The 18,323-nt window shown below is 47.5% G+C and overlaps 1 protein-coding gene across 3 annotated transcripts in view; it reads right to left on the reverse strand.

Annotated features, from left to right (window-relative positions):
• The window catches only part of ATAT1 (alpha tubulin acetyltransferase 1), a 235,485-nt gene that overhangs the window by 184,500 nt on the left and 32,662 nt on the right, over positions 1–18,323 (reverse strand). Inside the window, exon 1 of one of the 3 annotated variants that reach the window (XM_085610810.1) lies at positions 5,985–6,205. The exons of the other annotated variants lie outside the window; for them this stretch is intronic. Coding sequence (XP_085466936.1) covers positions 5,985–6,082 — 98 coding nt within the window. The 5' untranslated portion in view covers positions 6,083–6,205. Of the gene's footprint in view, positions 1–5,984; positions 6,206–18,323 lie in introns of those variants that run through there. 3 annotated transcript variants of the gene reach the window in all.

Genomic DNA, 18,323 nt, shown 5'->3' on the forward strand with positions numbered 1-18,323 from the left:
AGTGGAGTGCGAAGGCTTGCCTGAAACAAATGCAGAATGTAAGATAATTTATTGCACAGTTAATTAAAACTTACAATTTCAGGTACACAGCCTTTGAAAGAGATACATATCAAAGATAAAAAAATTAATTATCAGGGGTTAAAAATTGTGAGGATCATATTGATAGTTTACATTTTTGGAGTGTTCATTAGGGCCGTGGCCCATAAGTTATGCTCAGAGGCGCTATTTGGCTTTTACTCAATTTCCTCGTTTTGTTTCTGCTTAATTCTCTCCGCCACTGCGTCGAGGTATTTTGTAAATCTGCAGTTTAATTGAGTCTCCTGAGGGTTAAAACATAGTTTGACTGCATGCCTACAGGTTCTAATGCCCTTCTGGTTCCATATTACGCGTAATAGGGATCTCCTTTTGTCCATTAAGTTTGGGCAGATACATACTATATGGACTAGGTCTTCAGGTCCTGTGTTGCAGAGACGGCAAGTTTTGTCTTCCTGAGTCCATTTCCATGGGGCCAGGTGGGGGAGAATTGGTAGTATACCGAGTCGCAGTTTTAAAAATTTCTCTTTGATCTTCTGTTTGAATCCTTGATCCATATACGCTTGAGTCTTTAATGATTTGTAGTCACTTAGGACTGTCCATCCGTGTGCCCTTTTTGCTAGAGATTCTTTATCCTCTAATAGCGATGTTATTTTTGTCACCTTTGTTACTAGTTTTTTAAAGCTTCTATGATCTACTGGGGTGTTCCAGAGGTCTGTCAGTTCAAGTACTTCTAATGATTCCATCAGGTACTTCCTTGCGTTTGACCGTTCGACGTTGCAGCTCAATCCAGAGATGGGCATTTAAGGTGCCTTGCTCGGCATTTCTAATCTTATGCCAGCATTTTATGAAGCTGCCCCTTCTTTCTACTGCCTGTTTTTGAACCCCGAACTCCAATCGAATTTGGGCGGGAGATACATAGTTAGGTAACCGAAAGATGGACCTGTATGTTTTACTGATCACTCTATCGAGGGTAAGAGCATCTTTTCCGAGCGTTGATTCGCTCCCGTATGTTAGCGTCGGTTGAAGGAGAGCTCTCAATACTTGTAAGAGCGGGTCAAGCGTATAGTCTGGCACTATTTTCTTCAAGGGGATCATCGCCAGACGACTCATGGTGCCTTTCCGTTGTAGTATCCCTAATTGCGGTTTAAATGAGCCTCTGCTGTCTACTAGGACTCCCAGATATTTATAGCACGCTACATGGTCCAGTTTATGTCCGTTCAGGTACCAGCAATTTTTTCTGGCCTTCTTGTAGTTTACAGCCATTGTTTTTGTTTTCTGTAGATTGATTTTTAATCCATTACGCTGTGAAAATGTGCTGGTAGTATTTAGAAGGTGTTGAAGGCCAATTGGAGTTCGACTTATTAAAACCAGGTCATCGGCGTAAAGGAGGTTGGACAGAGTGATGTCCCCCAGCCGTGGGGCAGGTGATTTAATGCTGTCCAATTCCCCTGGTAGGTCTGCCAGGAAAAGGTTGAACAAAGTAGGGGCTAGGACGCACCCTTGCTTCAGTCCTTTAGAGGTGTTAATTCGCCTGGGGAGGTACGTCCAGTCTCCCAGTTTGATCTTAATCCAGGTGTTGGTATGAAGTAAGATTAACTGCTTCAAGAGGGGTTGCGGTATCCCCCATTTGTCAAGCTTTTGCCAAAGTTTACCCCGATCCACATGGTCGAAAGCTGAGCTGTAATCAATGAAGCATAGAAACAGCGAGTTCTTTCCTACTTTGCTCGCGTCTATCAGCAGAGTCAGTGCCATGACGTTGGTGGTAGTTCCTTGTCCTTTGCAGAACCCTGTTTGATTAGCTGGAATTATGTGCTTTGATGCTGCCCAAGAAGTCAATTCGTCCAGTAGGATGCCAGCAGAATACTTTGCTTCTATATCAAGTAGAGCAATCAAGCGATAGTTGCAAGGATTGCTCCTGTCTCCTGGCTTATGAATTGGGCTTATTGTTGATCCTTGCCAGGATTCCGGGCAGGTTTCTAGTTCTTGTATGCCCGCAAAGAGCGGTACTAGTGCGTTGCTCCAGAAATCAATGTCCTGTTTAAATATCATCGGTGGTATCCCATTTGGGCCTGAAGCTCCTTCCATTTTTCCCTTTTTTATTTGAGTTTTTATCTGATCTGCTGTTATGTTGATTTTATTCTCTGTATTGCTTGGTAATATGTTGTTGTTCTGTGCCCCGTCAGTCTTCTTTTGGTCGTATTTTCCCGTTGTGATTTCCTTGGGGTTTCTGGGCCCTTTTTCATTCTTTCCTGTTTCATTGTCCTTCTGAGTATTGTCTGTTTCTAGTGTTGTCAGGGATGTGGGAATGTCGTCGTTGGTTTCATTAAAATTATTGTGGAGATAGTCAGCCCAAGTTGCCTCTGAAATGTAGGAGTTTATTCCTTGGTGGCCTGGCCGTTGCAAACTGTGAATTGTTTGCCAAAATTTAGCACTGTTTTTTAATTTCGAATCATACTTTATTTTTGCCCAGAGGTCGTCGTTCGCCTGTCTTTTGATTTCCCAAGTTGTCTTTCTTAGGCTTGCTTTTAAACTGCATAGAACATCTTGCAAAGGCCCTTTATTAGGCTGTGCACGGATTTGGTTTAAAGTTTGCTTTATGTTCCGTTTAATTCTTTTTATTTCCAGCTTATTTGCTTTGCTTAATCCGGATTTAGGGATTTTGTTATTCGCTTGCCTTGGTTTTGTTGCGTATTTGGTTCCCAGAGTCTTTGTGTACCGCTCAACAGGCATTCAGCGATGTCAACTTACCTGAGGCACGGACAAGCTACATGATAAAGCAGCAATGGAGTGTGCACCATGATGTTGTCCCTTGTGTTCACTGTGCCTGAGGCACAGACGCGCTGCATGGTAAAGCAGCAGGGAATGTGCGCCGTGATGTCATCTTAGTTCTCAAGCTGCCCAGGAGTTAGAAGGTGGCCAAAGAGAGGGGAGCTAAAGGCAGCACAATACTGGAACCCCGTGGATGGAAAGCGGACGCGGTGACTGAAAAGGGGGCAGGCTTGGAGGTAGGAGCAGGCAATTAACATTTGAAGCAGAGGCAAAAGAAAAAGTAGTGCGCAACAGTAAACTTTACGACTCACCATGAACTAATGCTTGCAACAGGGCCAGTCTCCAGGGCGTGACCAAAAGACAAATGTAGGCTTTCTACCAATAAAAAACAAGGATTTTTCACAAGCACATTAAGGAACCAATCACAAGCGATGGGCGTGCTGAACGCCCATACACCAGATACAGCATGTCTCGGGAGAGCGAACAAAGACTGTCAATTAGAAACAACTGGGGTTTCATTCCCTAAGTAGAGGCCTGTGTATATATCTGAAGTTATTTACACTGCTTCTGCAGGGACAGACCCTCATCACCTGAAGCACCAGCCAAAACCTTTAATCTAACTTTTCGGCCAACAGAGTGCTCTCTCTCTAGACTTCCTAGCAACGCAGGCCAGCGCTGTGGTGAGCAGAGGATGCTCACAACCAAAAAGTACAGTAGCTCTGAACGGGTGTGGTACCCATCCCAGGTGTTTCACAGAGGGCCACTCACAGAACGGAGAGCACCTGCTGCCAGAGTATCTGTCATCTCTATGCCACGGTGAGGCTTACTGCGACTCTACTGTAGTAGATGGGGATTCTAATGACTGCAGCCTACCGAGCTAGTGTAAAACGCGCAATTTGACACAATGTTTTCCAGTGAGACCAGCTGTAAACTCTCACCTCCGCGCTCATATTAAAAGACTTTACCTGTCTCCCAGAGTATCTTCGTTACCGTGTCACTGAGTTTCCTTTCAGCTGGCTTCTCATAAATGTTTGGGAGCTGTCCACCACTTTTCAATAATGGCAACTGACACACGGAGGCAGCTTATCACAGGACTAAGTTAAACAGGGCTATTGGTGGTCCCGGCACATGTCAGCTGTCACAGGCAGGCTATCAATCGAGATGGGGAATAATTTTGAGTGTGTCCCCCTCCTTCTTGTTGATATTTGAATAGACACGAGGAGATCTCCGTTCCTTTTTTGAAAAACTATTTTTTATTGTTCTTTTTTATACTTATTTTGTGGATGTTTTGTGAAGTTTAGTGCAGGGAAAATATCCTAATATCTTAACAACACTTTGCTAGAGCTGCACCAGCCGACACGTGTTTCGCCCACAGTGGTCACTTAGACCTGGGCTTTCTCAGGGCTGAAAAAGATATTAATTGGGCAGTATCAGTCGATGGTGTTAGAAAGGCTGGCCGTAGCCAAACACCAAGTGGAAAGTGTGAGGAGTACTGGCATCCCAGTGACGTAACTATTGTCCCTGATGCCACCTGAGTGATGTCACAGGTTCAAACAGGTGTCACAATAGGTGATGATTTCCTTTTAATATCACTAGGGCCAAAGTGACCAATATTTTTTTTAAGTAATAAAGAACGGTGTCAGTGGAAGTTTATGAAATCACTGGGTGGATATCACTGTACTTCTATCAAGTTGTGTCACTCTTTGTCACCAGCAGTCAGGTCACTGACGACATATGATGCCACTAGATTATGTTAATCTGACAAGTGGTGTGGCCCTATTTATGTCAGGGGTGTAACATCAATGGGGCATTCTGATGTCACTGGAGGTGATATTGCTTCTGGTTAATGGCTATCCAGGAGGTGATTTAACTGATAGTTTATGACATCACTAATACATTCTACATGGGTAGAGGTTACTGTGCCATACGAGACGATGGAACTGTTACAGATGTCACTATTAGTTTATGCTGTCATAAAGGTCATGCCACTATTAGTTTATGATGCAACAGAGGGGATGTCACTATTAGATTATGATGTCTCAGAGGAAATATCAGTATTCGTTTATGATGAAACATAGGGGCATGTCTCTTTTACTTCAAGTGTCACATGAGATGACGCCACAGGAAGTTATGCAACGGCGGGTGATGATGTCACAAAGGTGACGTCACTGTTAATTTAAGACATTACGGGAGGATTTCCCTGATGCTTAAAAGTGTCACAGGAGATGAAACATAACAAAACGTGTATTTGTAAAGCGCACGTTCACCCCTAACGGGGTATCTTGCCGCTTAGTAACAGATGTTTATTGTTACTCAACTCAATGGTACTCATTTTATCGACCTCAGATGGATGAAAGGCTGAGTGGACCTGCCAGGATTTAAACCTGTGACCACGAGGTCAACACAGGCCCCTGCAGTGGGAGCATTAGTCCACTGAGCCACCAGACCCTGCTTCACAGTCCACAACCACAGTCAGTGATGTAACAGCGAGTGATGTCACTGTTAGTTCATGTCACAGAGGTGATGTCACAGAGGGGGATGTTTCTGTTACTTCAAGTGTCACATGAGATGAAGCCACAGCAAGTGATGGAACAGAGGGTGATGATGTCACATAAGTGACGTTACTGTTAGTTTATGACATCATAGGGGGATGTCCCTGATTCTTCAAGAACCACATGAGATGAAACCACAGTCAGTGATGGAACAGGGGGTGATGATGTCACAGAGGTGACGTCAGTGTTAGTTTATGATATCATAGGGGGATGTCTCTGATACTTCAAGCCTCACATGACATGAAACTAGTCAATGATGGAACGGCGGGTGATGATGTCACAGAGGTGACGTCACTGTTAGTTTATGACATCATAGGGGGATGTCCCTGATACTTCAAGCCTCACATGAGATGAAGCCAGTCAGTGATGGAACAGCGGATGATGATGTCACAGGTGACGTCACTGTTAGTTTATTACATCATAGGCGGATGTCCCTGATACTTTTAAGCCTCACATGAGATGAAATCACAGTCAATGATGGAACAGCGGGTGAAGATGTCACTATTAGTTTATGATGTCAGTGGGGATGCCATTGATGAGTTGTCACATAAGAGTTTAATCACGTATGGCTAAATGAAACAGCAGGAAGTGATGTCACGGCTTCTGATGACGTAAAAAGCCATGTACCTGCCAGCTGTCCCCCTGCTGGATCTGGGCTGCAGGTTCTGGTCCAGGAGAGTGATACGCTCCGGCAGCAGCCGGTGGATGTCGAACGGGAACTCCATGCCGGGGGTGCACGGCCCTGGGGGCACCGAGGGGGCGTTGCGGAGGCTGCGGACCCGCTGCTGTCACTCTGCCATTGTTTGATAGCCGGTCTCCAGGAGAGGCTCACTTCCGGTCCAGGGCATGGAGACAGAAGACGGACACTCGCCCCGCCCGCTTGGCTAGTCCTGTCCTAAGATGGCGGACCTCGAGTTCCGTGTCCTTTCTTTATGTCGGGGCCCTCTCTGTCCCCGACCGCGGACCAGCCCAGCGAGGGCGCATTTCTAAGAGCTGCCGGCAGGTGGCGCTGATGGACTGCAGGCTCCAGCCTCTCCGGTACTGTACTGTGTCAGAGTATTTATGTAGCGCTTACTACCGTGGGTTAAAGTAAAGCAGATGCCAGCAAGGGGGTCATTTACAGAACAAAATATCATACGTGACAACATTTTGGAAAAGGAACGTGGGAGATTTTTTGAAAAATAATCGGACGAATGTATTTCTCCCATTAACTTCTGTTGCGGCCTGCATCGGGTCTATTGGCATGCAATGGACTTGCACACACTTACAAAATGCAAACGTATATTTGCATTTCTGCGAATCAAAAATGCAAATATAAGTTTATCCCTTACCTGTCAGGAGCACAGAGAATTCGCTATGACAGGCAGAAAGAGTGTGACAAAAATGTTGTGCCTTGGCCTGATCAGGCGGGCAACTAGAGAAAAATGTTGGGGGGGGGGGCTGAAAAAGATTTCGGGGGGGGGGGGGGGTAAGTCTTCCAGCCATAGGCAGAGTGGCTGTAACAAGGGGCGAACACGCAACAAAAGCCTCATTATCGAGTAAATGGTCTTTTAAAGACCTGGGAAGTACTCGGGTGCGTCTGCGATTAGACGGACGCCAGCCCGCGAGGCTGTCTCAGCCGGGCTGACACACATGACGGGGGGCTGAAGCCCGGTGAGCCCAATGGGTGTTGCGCGCCTGGGCCTGATGTAGCAGTTTGCTGGCAGTGCATAATCTGAGTCACACAAGAGCAGTCCCTGCAGTCTGAAGCCACAGAGGAATTTCTGTTTTTGCATTCAGGAGGCAGGAGACCAGGCTTGAAATCGGTAGTCTCCAGCCTGAATCATGTATGAAATATTGAAAGCAAATATTTATGCATTTAGAGATCCATAAAGCCCTGAACAAAATTCACAGGAATCAATCCAATGTCTGATAGTCCGGAACCTCTCCCTCTCCGAAGACACCACCAACACCAACTTCCATAACTGCAGGACAGACCTCACCAACTGGATGAAGCACAACTGCCTGAATCTAAACACGGACAAGACAGAGGTACTGATTTTCAGAAACAAAAGCATCCTGGTGCTCCTCAGAACTCGGATCTACTCATACCCCCACTAACCATGCTAGGAACCTAGGGATCATCCTGGACAACAAGCTAACCATGACAACGCAGGTCAACTACGTCTTCTCCGCATGCTTCGTTAGATAATCAAATGGCTACCCCAAAGCTCAAGACGCACCATCACCCACAACCTCATCTCCAGGTGACTGGACTACGGCAATGCTCTCTACACAGGCATCAAAGTTCACCTCTACGACGACTACAGACATACAGAACGCTGCAGCCAGACAAGTCCTAGATCTCCCTAGACTAACCCACGTCATCCCTTACCTCAGGGGACTCCACTGGCTCCCTGTACAGAAAAGATGCCAGTTCAAGCTCCAGGCCTATACTGCCTGCTTGAACCACCGCCTGAACTTCCATCAGCCCACCAGACACCTCCGCTGCGCGTACCTTTCTCTAAACCTCACCCCCACATGCTCCTTCTCCTACCTAGCAACAAAGACATGGAATGAGCTACCCTTTATTCTACAGATCTCCCCATCTCTTCCAGAGTTCTGAAAGTCCCTGAAGACCTGGAAATTCGGCAAGTCAACTGGACCTTGCTAGCGCCTGGATACCCTCACAGTTGACAAGAAGCACTCTACAATTCTATTGATTGATTGAGTGAGCAGGGCGTTGCCTTCACCAAAGTAGGAGAGGACTCGAACTTGTACTGTTTATTTGAGGTCAGTTTCGGGTGAGAAGGGGTTTTCTTTCAAGAGGGAGAGCTGGTACTTGGCAGAGTGTTCCTTGAAGAATACATCTGTGTCATGGATGAATCCAAAAGTGTTTGCCTTCGGTGTCAGCAGAGGCGCAACTAGAGCCAAATTTCGGGGGGGGCTAAGAACATTTTTCGGGGGGGGCTGATTCTTCAAGCAAAAGGCAGAGCAGAGCTGCAGGGGCCCTAAGAAGGGGTGAAAAACATCAAACCCTCATTAACAAGTAAAAGGTCTTTTAAAGACCTGTGAAGTACTCGGGTGCGGCTGTGTGTGTGCCCGGGAAGCTGTCTCATCCCGGGCTACCACACACGATGGGGGGGGGCTGAAGCCCTTTGAGTCCAATGGGCGTGGCACGCCTGGGTGTCTGCATGGGGTAAAGCTGTTGAAATTCAAGTATGCTAGCCAGGCTTGAAGAGTAGATATTCCTGATTGGGTTGCATTTTTTACTAATGCAAATCATCAAAGGATATAAGCTCACTCTCCTTTCCTGCAGCCTCTAAAATGTCACCCCCTCCCCCAACCTGCAAATAATGCTAATAGCAACGGTGGTCATGACCATGTGCAGCATGGTCCCTGAATGAGAGTCTGAGAACATTAGTGGATATCGAGCTGCTGGGTCTCCTCCACCTGGCAGCTCAGCGGATACCAAGCACCTGGGTCCCCTCCCCCTGGCACCCTAGTGGTACCAAGCACCTTGGTCCTCTCCCCCTGGCAGCTCAGCGGTACCAAGCACCTGGGTCCCCTCCCCCTGGCAGCTCAGTGGTACCAAGCACCTGGGTCCTCTCCCCCTGGCAGCTCAGCGGTACCAAGCACCTGGGTCTCCTCCCCCTGGCAGCTCAGCGGTACCAAGCACCTTCGTCCCCTCCCCCTGGCAGTTCAGCGGTACCAAGCACCTGGGTCTTCTCCCCCTGGCAGCTCATTGGTACCAAGCACCTGGGTCCTCTCCCCCTGGCAGCTCAGTGGTACCAAGCACCTGGGTCCCCTCCCCCTGGCAGCTCAGTGGTACCAAGCACCTGGGTCTCCTCCCCCTGGCAGCTCAGCGGTACCAAGCACCTTCGTCCCCTCCCCCTGGCAGCTCAGCGGTACCAAGCACCTGGGTCCTCTCCCCCTGGCAGCTCATTGGTACCAAGCACTTGGGTCCTCTCCCCCTGGCAGCTCAGTGGTACCAAGCACCTGGGTCCCCTCCCCCTGGCAGCTCAGTGGTACCAAGCATCCGGGTCCTCTCCCCCGGCAGCTCAGCAGTAGCAAGCACCTGGGTCCCCTCCCCCTGGTAGCTCAGCAGTACTAAGCACCTGGGTCCCCTTCCACCATGCACTCTATGTAGTGCAGATCTCAGTCTGCAGCACAGTTTCTTACCTGTAAGCAGTGTTTAATTTGTAAAAAAAAAAAAAAAAGAAGTGCTAAGGCCCTCCCCAGGAAGGCCCTGCAGCTTGCACCACCCACTGGCCCTGCCAGCGCTGCCAATCACTCTACCAACAAAACTACTAACTATCACATACCTACAAGCATGTCAAATCAGACTATTCCTGGCCCCCAAAGCTATGAGAATTGCTTTAGAAGCAGGTATTAGTCCTTTTAAATGTTTATTTATTAATACGTTGTGGGCTCATCTTTAATTTAGACGAACAGTGCCACTACATGGAAGACAGTCATAAGTACTGGTGTTGGCAATTCAGTGCCTGTGCTGCGCACCGGAAACCACCAGCTCAAATTAAGCACTGCTGTAGGCACAGTTTTCCCAGAGAGTTGTAATTAGATTGGCATCATGATCCTGGATGACCTTTAAAGGAAGCCAGGCTGTCCAGTGAGGCAAATACACCCCCAACTGAGAAAGACTAGTCTGGCAAGCACTGTTTCTTTTCGACTGTCTCTCCATCCCCTTAGAGGGAAATGGAAGGTGACGTCACAGAATGTGTACTGAGGGTCAGCTGTATCAGCACAACACATGCATCAAGAACCCACTCAGTAAAGCACCAAGACCAATCCACTGAAATCAAACTGTATTGTAGGATTTAAAAAAAGGGCCAAAATGCAAAAAATGGATGCCCTTACTGCAAAGTTCAAGTATGTTAAAGTGACAGTTCCATTCCTCTAGGTTCCTCCATTCTGCAAGGACAGTCCATAAAAGTTACTGTGCAGTACTCACAACTGGCCACTGGTGGCTCCAGTGATACACCACAACTCCTGGCTCCAGGCTAGCCTTCAGGCAAGCCAAAGGGGCTGGATGAAAGTCAGTCACCTTTATGGAGACGGGTCCAGTTCACAGCTTCAAAACTTCACAGAGTTCCTGTGGGGTGCCTCTGGCTTGTGTCTCCACTGCATTCTTTACTTGGTCTTTCTGAGTCTACCTAGAACTTATCAGCTACCAGTCCAGTCCTTGGTGTTGACACATTTAGTGTAAGTTACTTATTTTACTCACTTTACAGTTCCGGTAACAAATTTACACCAAGACCAGTGTCAGACTACTTACTACTGGTCAAATGGTCTGCTTTTCAAGAAGAGTCCTTCTACGTTTTTTATGGCCCTGATGAGCTAACCGGGGATCGGCTGACACTGACCCTTTTGTGGAGCAAAACACACAAGGATTGGATGGGGTGGGCCACAATTCAGCAGTCTTTGTTTCCAAGCCCTGCATTACGCAAGTAAGTGGGTCTGGTTGTCCTTCCGCCATGGTCAGACGTCCATCTGTGCTATGTCCCGTGGAACTCTCACAGACTGCCAGCTCAGAGTAAAAAAACGAGCAGTGTCTATCAGACAAAAAGGACCAGAACCTTCTGAAAAACTGGGTTTTTTTGCACCTGCATCCAGGTGGGACATTGAGGGTTTGGCCCTAATCTGCAGCTTGTTCCGTCTCTAAGGATAGTGAGGTCCGCAGGTTGAGGTGGATGTTCTCAATGTAATGAATGAAGATAAGTATATTTTGGAGATTGTCCCCATTGAAGTCAAAAGAAATCAGACAGCGTTTTGGGAGGATGAAACTGAATACTTAGCAGGTCACTGTTAGGACCGATACTCTTCAGGTAGTGCTTCCCTAAACTTTTTGCTTTTTCCTCTTGGGTTTTGCTGATTCTCTTGTAGTGGCCTAGAGCTCTGGGCACTTACCCACTGTAAATGCAGTGGGAAAGTACGTGCACCCTTTCCACCCCTGCCAGGAAGGTGTCCTTATATGGTGCTTCTAAACATGTGTCCATCCTGACATTGCAGACAAATGTGCACATTTGCACCTACGGTGTTTCTAAACATGTGTCCAGCCTGCCATTGCAGGCCGGTGTGCGCATTTGCACCTACAGTGTTTCTAAACATGTGTCCAGCCTGCAACTGCTGGTCGGTGTGCGCATTTGCACCTACGGTGTTTCTAAGCATGCGTCCAGCCTGCCAATGCAGGCCAGTGCACATTTGCACCTAGTGTTTCCAAACATGTTTGCAGCCTGCCATTGCAGGTCAGTGTGCTCATTTGCACCTACGGTGTTTCTAAACATGTGTCCAGCCTGCAATTGCAGGTCAGTGTGCGCATTTGCACCTATGGTGTTTTTAAGCATGTGTCCAGCCTGCCATTGCAGGCCGGTGTGCGCATTTGCACCTATGGTGTTTCTAAACATGTGTCCAGCCTGTAATTGCAGGCCGGTGTGTGCGCAATTGCGCTTTTACTCAGGCTGGCCTTTCTAAATCACCAGCCATCATAAGGGGACCATTCACTACCACTAAGCACCCCGTGAGTACGTCTTAAGGGGATAAGCAAGTGGTAGATGAAAGCCAGGGCAGGTACACGTGTGTATTCTGCCCAGGTAGTGAAGAATACCCATGTGTGTTTTCACTACCTTTGAGGTTTGCTCTTCCCATAAACTACCTATGAGGTTTGCTCTTCCCATAGGTTAACATGGGGGAATGATTGAAATTATTTCAGGCTGCAATAGTGGATTGCAGTGAAGCAGCCTCATAATGTTTCCTGTCATTGGATTCCCAATGACAAACCGGGGCGAGCATGTGGCCTAATGGCTAGAGCGGTCGACCTCGAAGCTGGGGAACCGGGTTCCAGTCTTGGCAGGGAAGCTCAACATCCTGCAATTCTGGGCAAATCACTTAATTGTATGTAAGAAGGTAACCCCTTAAATTAATAATTTTAGGTCTGGCCAAGGGCAGAAAGAAACATTAGCGGGAAAAAGATACCCTCTAGGCCTCTATTTCTTCTGCAATGCCTCTCAAGTGCTATTGGTTCTGTTCCTCATGTAAAATAGTTCTACATATACATGCTATTTTGTGGAATCAAGTTTATTATATTTTTAAAAAAATCTCACGTTTTATGTTTGTTGATTACAAAACAACACATTGTGAGAAAGTGCCATCTTTCTTGCATGGTATGCCCCCACTTTTTGCTGAATTGCTGAATGTACTTTGACTGAGTGTGCCCTGGACTCCTGCCAATCAGGTGCCCAGGGCCTATGTTCCTTCCCTAAAACAAACCAAACCCAAATTGGCAAACCCTGGCCACATGTCAGCCCCTGGTAAATGGTACCCTAGGTACCCAGGCCCTTGTGACCAGGGAAGGCCTCTAAGGGCTGCAGCACTCCTTGTGCCACCCTTAGAGGCCCTGTACCCTTACACACACACACTGCCTTTGCAGGCTGAGTGTTTGGGTGCAAGACAAAAACAAAGTCGACATGGCACACATCCCTGTGTGCCATGCCCATCACCTACACTGCCATGGCATACATCAGTCACCCCTCTAGCTGGGTGCCTTATGCCAATGGTGTGGGCACAGGAGCAGGAGCCCTGTGCCCCTACAGTGCCCAGGTCCATTCCTGAGCACTGTAAGTGCAGTGCTGCCATTTAAGAGTACATGGTGCTGAGAGCTCGTCAAACACGAGCTCCACAGCACCATAATGGCAACACTAAAGACTGAGAAGTTTGGTATCAAACTTCTCAGACCATTAAACCCAAACTGATGCCAGTGTGGGATTTCATGTACCCACCCACCCCCCTAGGGCATCTTAGAGGTGCCCCCTTAAACCTAACCTACAATCCACGTCTGCTCTGAGGCTGCCTAGGCTGCCACCCAGCAGACATGTTGCTGGACCCCTGGGTAGTAGAGCCCCTGCTCTCCTGGGCCTACAACAATGCACATCCTGGGCGAGGTGCTAAATCTCCTCCCCCAGGATGGGCAGGGGGAAGCTTCAAAGGCATGCCGCCTCTGTGAGCTTCCCCAGGCCCCTGCAACCCCCCACTCTGGTGGGAAGCTTTGACCAGAAACCCCAAATAAGGACAGGAGATGTGCCAGCCTGCCAACCCCACCCCTCAGGTGGGGGAGGCGAGGTGAAGCACATCTCCGGGCTCTCGCCATCTTGAAGATGGGGAGCCCTACCCTATCAGGACTAGGCTACTGCCCCCCTCCCACAGGAGAGAGGCAGGATAGGGGGTGTACCCACCCCAGGACAGGGACCCATTGGTCCCTGCCCCTCACCTACCTGTAATGCCCCTAAATCTAGTATTTAGGGGCACCCTGAACCTTCCTTCCCCAGATTCCAGATTCAAAACTACAAAGAGCAAGAAGAAAGAAGACCTGCTCTGCAGCTGCTGAAAAGAGGAAGACACCAACTTCTTTGGCCCCAGCCCTACCGGCCTGTCGACCCTCGAACCAGCTCCTGCTCCAACCCAGCATCTCTTGTGGCCAGCAACCTCAACAACCCCGGAGGACCTGGCTACCTTTTGGCTCTAAGCCCCTGGGACTCCCATGAGTAGAGGCTCTACTCAAAACCTACCTCTAATCCCTGGCAGCAGCCCGGAACCGCGAACCCAGCACACTCTGAACCAGCCAAGCCTGGCCGGTGCCAGAGTGAACAAAGACCCTGAGGACGACCCCACGGCGACTGTGACCTCGAGTCTGGCACCCAAGGACCTCCCTCGACACTCCTGAAGAAGCCTGCAGCCTCAGAACAAGGTGCCCCCCAACCGCGATCAACAGAGGGTAAGATTTCCCGACACCAAAAGGCACCCCTGCACGCGGTGCCCCACGGCCCCCTGTGCCCAATCCCGGGGTACCTACCTATCCTCCAACTACCCAACTTACCTCTCGAAGTGGTGGTGGCACCCGAAGAATCCTCGTCCCCGAGCTTGCAGTCTTTTTCTAAACCGGAGATTTCCCCTTGAAATCAATTGAGCGCCCGAAGGCTCAAAAGCACTCTGCACCCAGCCGCCCGAGTGGCCCTGGCAGTGAAAACTCTACACCTACCTACTTCCCCACTTGCCCTGAGTAAGTGACCAGGAGCCCAGCTCCCACAGCCGCGTGGCTTGCCAGTCAGCAGCCACCAACCAAGGCCCCCCCTATCCCTCATAGGATAACATTGGGCCTAACTCTCTCTGCACCCGGCCGCCCTAGAGCCGCTGAGGGTGAACCAACTGTGCCTACCTGACCCTGGGGGACCCCTGAGTCTATGCCCAGAACCTCAACTCTGCCAGTCGAGTACTTACCCTTAAACCGCAAACTCTATTTTCCTCATAGGGTAACATTGACTGGCTTTTTCCTGAAATTTCTTCTAAGTGTGGACTTTTCAAATCTTAAAATATTCACCAAAAATCAGCCGAGTAACGAAAACGAAATTACCCACCTGCTTTTAGGTGAGCTCCCAGTGCTGGATCTTGGTGCCCAGCACTGACTCTGAAAAATACTTACAACTGTACTTACCCTTAACTCAATTTTCTTCCATAGGAAACCATTGACTGTTTTTCTGTGAAATTTCTTCTAAGTGTCGATTTCTGCAATCTTTAAATACTCTTCAAAAATCGTATAATATCTGAAAACGTAATTACTTACCTGTTTTGGATAAAGGTCCCAGTACTGAGTCTAGGCACCCAGTACTGGATTACAAAAGTAACGAGAACATACTGTACCTGTAACCTGAATTTTCTTCCATAGGGAATCATTGACTGTTTTCTTTGAAATATTTTCTAAGTGTCAACTTTTAAAATAGCTAAATATTGGTTAAAAATCATTACAGTAATTAAGTCGACTTTCATCACTTGATTCTGAGTACTGACCCAGGACTGAATCTAGGATCCAGTCCTGGAATTCCAAAAGTAATCTAAAAAGTAATCTGTTGCAAATAACTTGAATTTACCATTGAGCTCAATGCATTGTTGTGTTTAAAAATAGAGTTGCCTACTGCAACCACTTGTAACTGTTTACAAAAGTCCATTGCATATTGCAAAAGTATTTATATGAAACATCTCATGCTGAGAAAGTATATTTTAAATCCAAGTGTTGGTTCTAAAATAAAACAAGCATATCTTTTTTTTATATAAACCATTGGCCTAGAGTTCAGTTATTGAGTGTGTGAGACCATTTGCTGACTGAGTGTGTACAACAAATGCTTTACACTGTCCTCTGATACTGCCTTACTGCTCGACCAAGCTACCACTTTAGAGAGTAAGGTTATATCTAACTTTAACCTCTGTCAAACCCTGGGGGACTGTGGACTCTGTACACCCTGTACCTATTAAGGAACAGTATATACAGAGCCACTTTCTCACACACATATAATTAGAAAGTCTACAAATACATTTTAACAATTCTTTCCATGTATTGTGACATGATTGTTATATCAAAGATAGAGATACATTTTTTTCATTTTTATAAAAATAACAAAATAGTACAGTTACAAGAAACTCCCCTCATAACCATCCACTCACTCTTACACACATTCATGCTCAAAAACTACCATACTCAGCAATCATACAATGTCCCAAGAAGCTACACATATATAAAACAAACAATAACGGAAAAACAGGTTGAGTTTTTTGTCCGTTGAGGTGTTGTGGGCTGGGATCTTTCTGTTGTTGTTTGTTTTATGTATGTGTAGCTTGCTGGGACATGGTATGAATGCTGAGTATGTATGGTAGTTTTTGAGTAGGAATGTATGTAAGAGTGAGTGGGTGGTTATTTGGGGGGAGTTTCTTGCAATGGTACTATTTTGTTGTTTTTATAGAAATGAAAAAAAGATATCTCTATCTTTGATGGCCGCTTCATCGATTGTGCTGCAGCTCTCTCGTGTGACACACCGACTGCACGCTCATTGCAGGTTGTGAGCCTCAGAGGTGGGGGCAAAAAACATAGTAGTGCCTCATTCTACCTCATGTGGCATTGCTGAACTTGCACCTGGGTGTGACCGGAATTGCTTGGTGCGACTCATACCATCGCACACCAGGCATGGTGCCTCATTTCCAGGGAGACACGGACTTTGCAACTCTTCGTTGTGTGTTACCGGTATTGTCTGGTGCGATCTCTATCATCACGCAACAGACATTGTGCCCAGATTGCCCAGGCGTTACTCTGATCGATGTTTACCTGACGGGGTGACTTTTTCTTCAAAAAGGCACCCATGGCTCTCTTTTTGGCCCTTAGTGCAGCAGACCAACTGCACTCTTCTCACCCTGCCTCTAGCGACATTGTGTTGCCAGCTAGTATTGCCCGGTTCAGGCCTGGGTCGTGAGAGTAACTGACTGGGGCTGAAGAAACGCTTCCAAGAGCAATCGGAAGTGGGTCAAGAGCAGTGGTGGCTGGCTGGGAAAGATGGCAGAGTGGCATAGGGCAGGGTAAGTTGGGGGGGGTTAGGAAAAAAATTTAAATAAAGATGAAAACGTCCCTGGTGGTCGCCGTCGCCAGACTCTGCCTCTCCTCCAGCAGGAACTAGAAAGCACACAGCCTCCCAGAATCCCCTAGCCACCACAACACTGCCTTACAGCAGCGTTGTGATTGATCTAAGTACCATGGTTAGGCTCTCAGAGAGAGACTGGGAGGCTGGGCAGGTTCTCCACCTAGGCTGTACAATAAAGCCTGTGGAGAACATACAAAGTGTGCATGATGGGTTGTCCGGCCTGAGACGACCGACCAAACCGTCATGCGCACTTAAGGTACAACCACCGCTCCTCCTCCCTTGACGTCAGGAGAGCCAAGCCGGCCCCACCCTAACAACCTGGCTGCAGTTCAACTGCAATACTCAAAATAAAATGTTAATAACGTTCCAATATTATCATTTTATTTTTTCTTTACACTGCTTTAAAGCAGTGGGCAACACTCCTGCACCTTAGCGGAGGAGTCGCCCTGCGACCCCCCTGTGCCAAGCTACTAGAGGTTTGAGCCCAGGTTAATATGGGTTTGACTTGTGCTTTGCCCTGACAAGGATTGTGGTTGCTTCTTGACCACGGCTCACACCCCAGTGAACCAACATCCCAATTTCTTTCAAAAGGTGGCTGGTCCCTGATATGCTACCCTCCTCCAAGAAAAATACTGGCTGTTTAAGAATGAATTGAGATTCTGGAAAGGACAGAGTGAGAGAGAGAGGCTGTATGTTATTTTGAGTGTGTGTACAATTCTCTGTTGCATGTTTTTAACATGGATAGCATAGCTCAGATTGCTTAAATGTCCATTTAGGAATAGTTCAGATTGCTCTGCAACAATACTTTTGAATGTATTTCTTGTTTCATTTGCTAATTTAAGTTTCAAATGGGAAAAATGCCAACTTTTAATTAGAGTTGACATTAAAGTTCTGCCCATATTGGTAAAATACAACAAAAGTGGCATCCCCACCTATTCTATATGTGAGTCGTTAACCTCTTCCAGTATTTGTTTATAAATCAATTCTCAAAGAGGGTCACACATCTAGTGTTTGATTAACACATACTGTGCCATTTACCGCATTACTGTAAGATCTACACTTGGTCACACAAATCAATTTTCTCTGAATGGACTCAGCTGACAGCGCGTTCTTGTCTTTAAAAACCTCATTAAGTCTCTGCGAGAATGCACTGTTCCCTGTGAACTGTGGCCATGAAAGGTGATCTGGAAATCCCATGTTTGAAGTTGTTCAAGGCCAGCCAGACCAATGAGCCTTGGTTGCTAGGTAACATCTGTCAGTTAGATGACATGTAGGGCATCTGTGTGCTGTGCACTGCCGTGGCCAGGCTGTAGCTCTCATGTGTATGCACAATCTGAGCTGAGCCACGCCCGGAGGCAGACAGTCTCATCTGCTTCCAGCAGCGTTTGAGGTTGAAACATGTAGACTGCAGAGCAACGACGTAGTGCGAATGGGAAGCAGAGCTTTCAACAGTCGCATACAGACTCTGCTGGGCCAGTCCCCGACTATAGAGACTGTAGAGCGTCACGGCTCA

The sequence above is a fragment of the Triturus cristatus genome, chromosome 1_1, assembly GCF_964204655.1.
Source record: "Triturus cristatus chromosome 1_1, aTriCri1.1, whole genome shotgun sequence".
Lineage (NCBI taxonomy): Eukaryota > Metazoa > Chordata > Amphibia > Caudata > Salamandridae > Triturus > Triturus cristatus.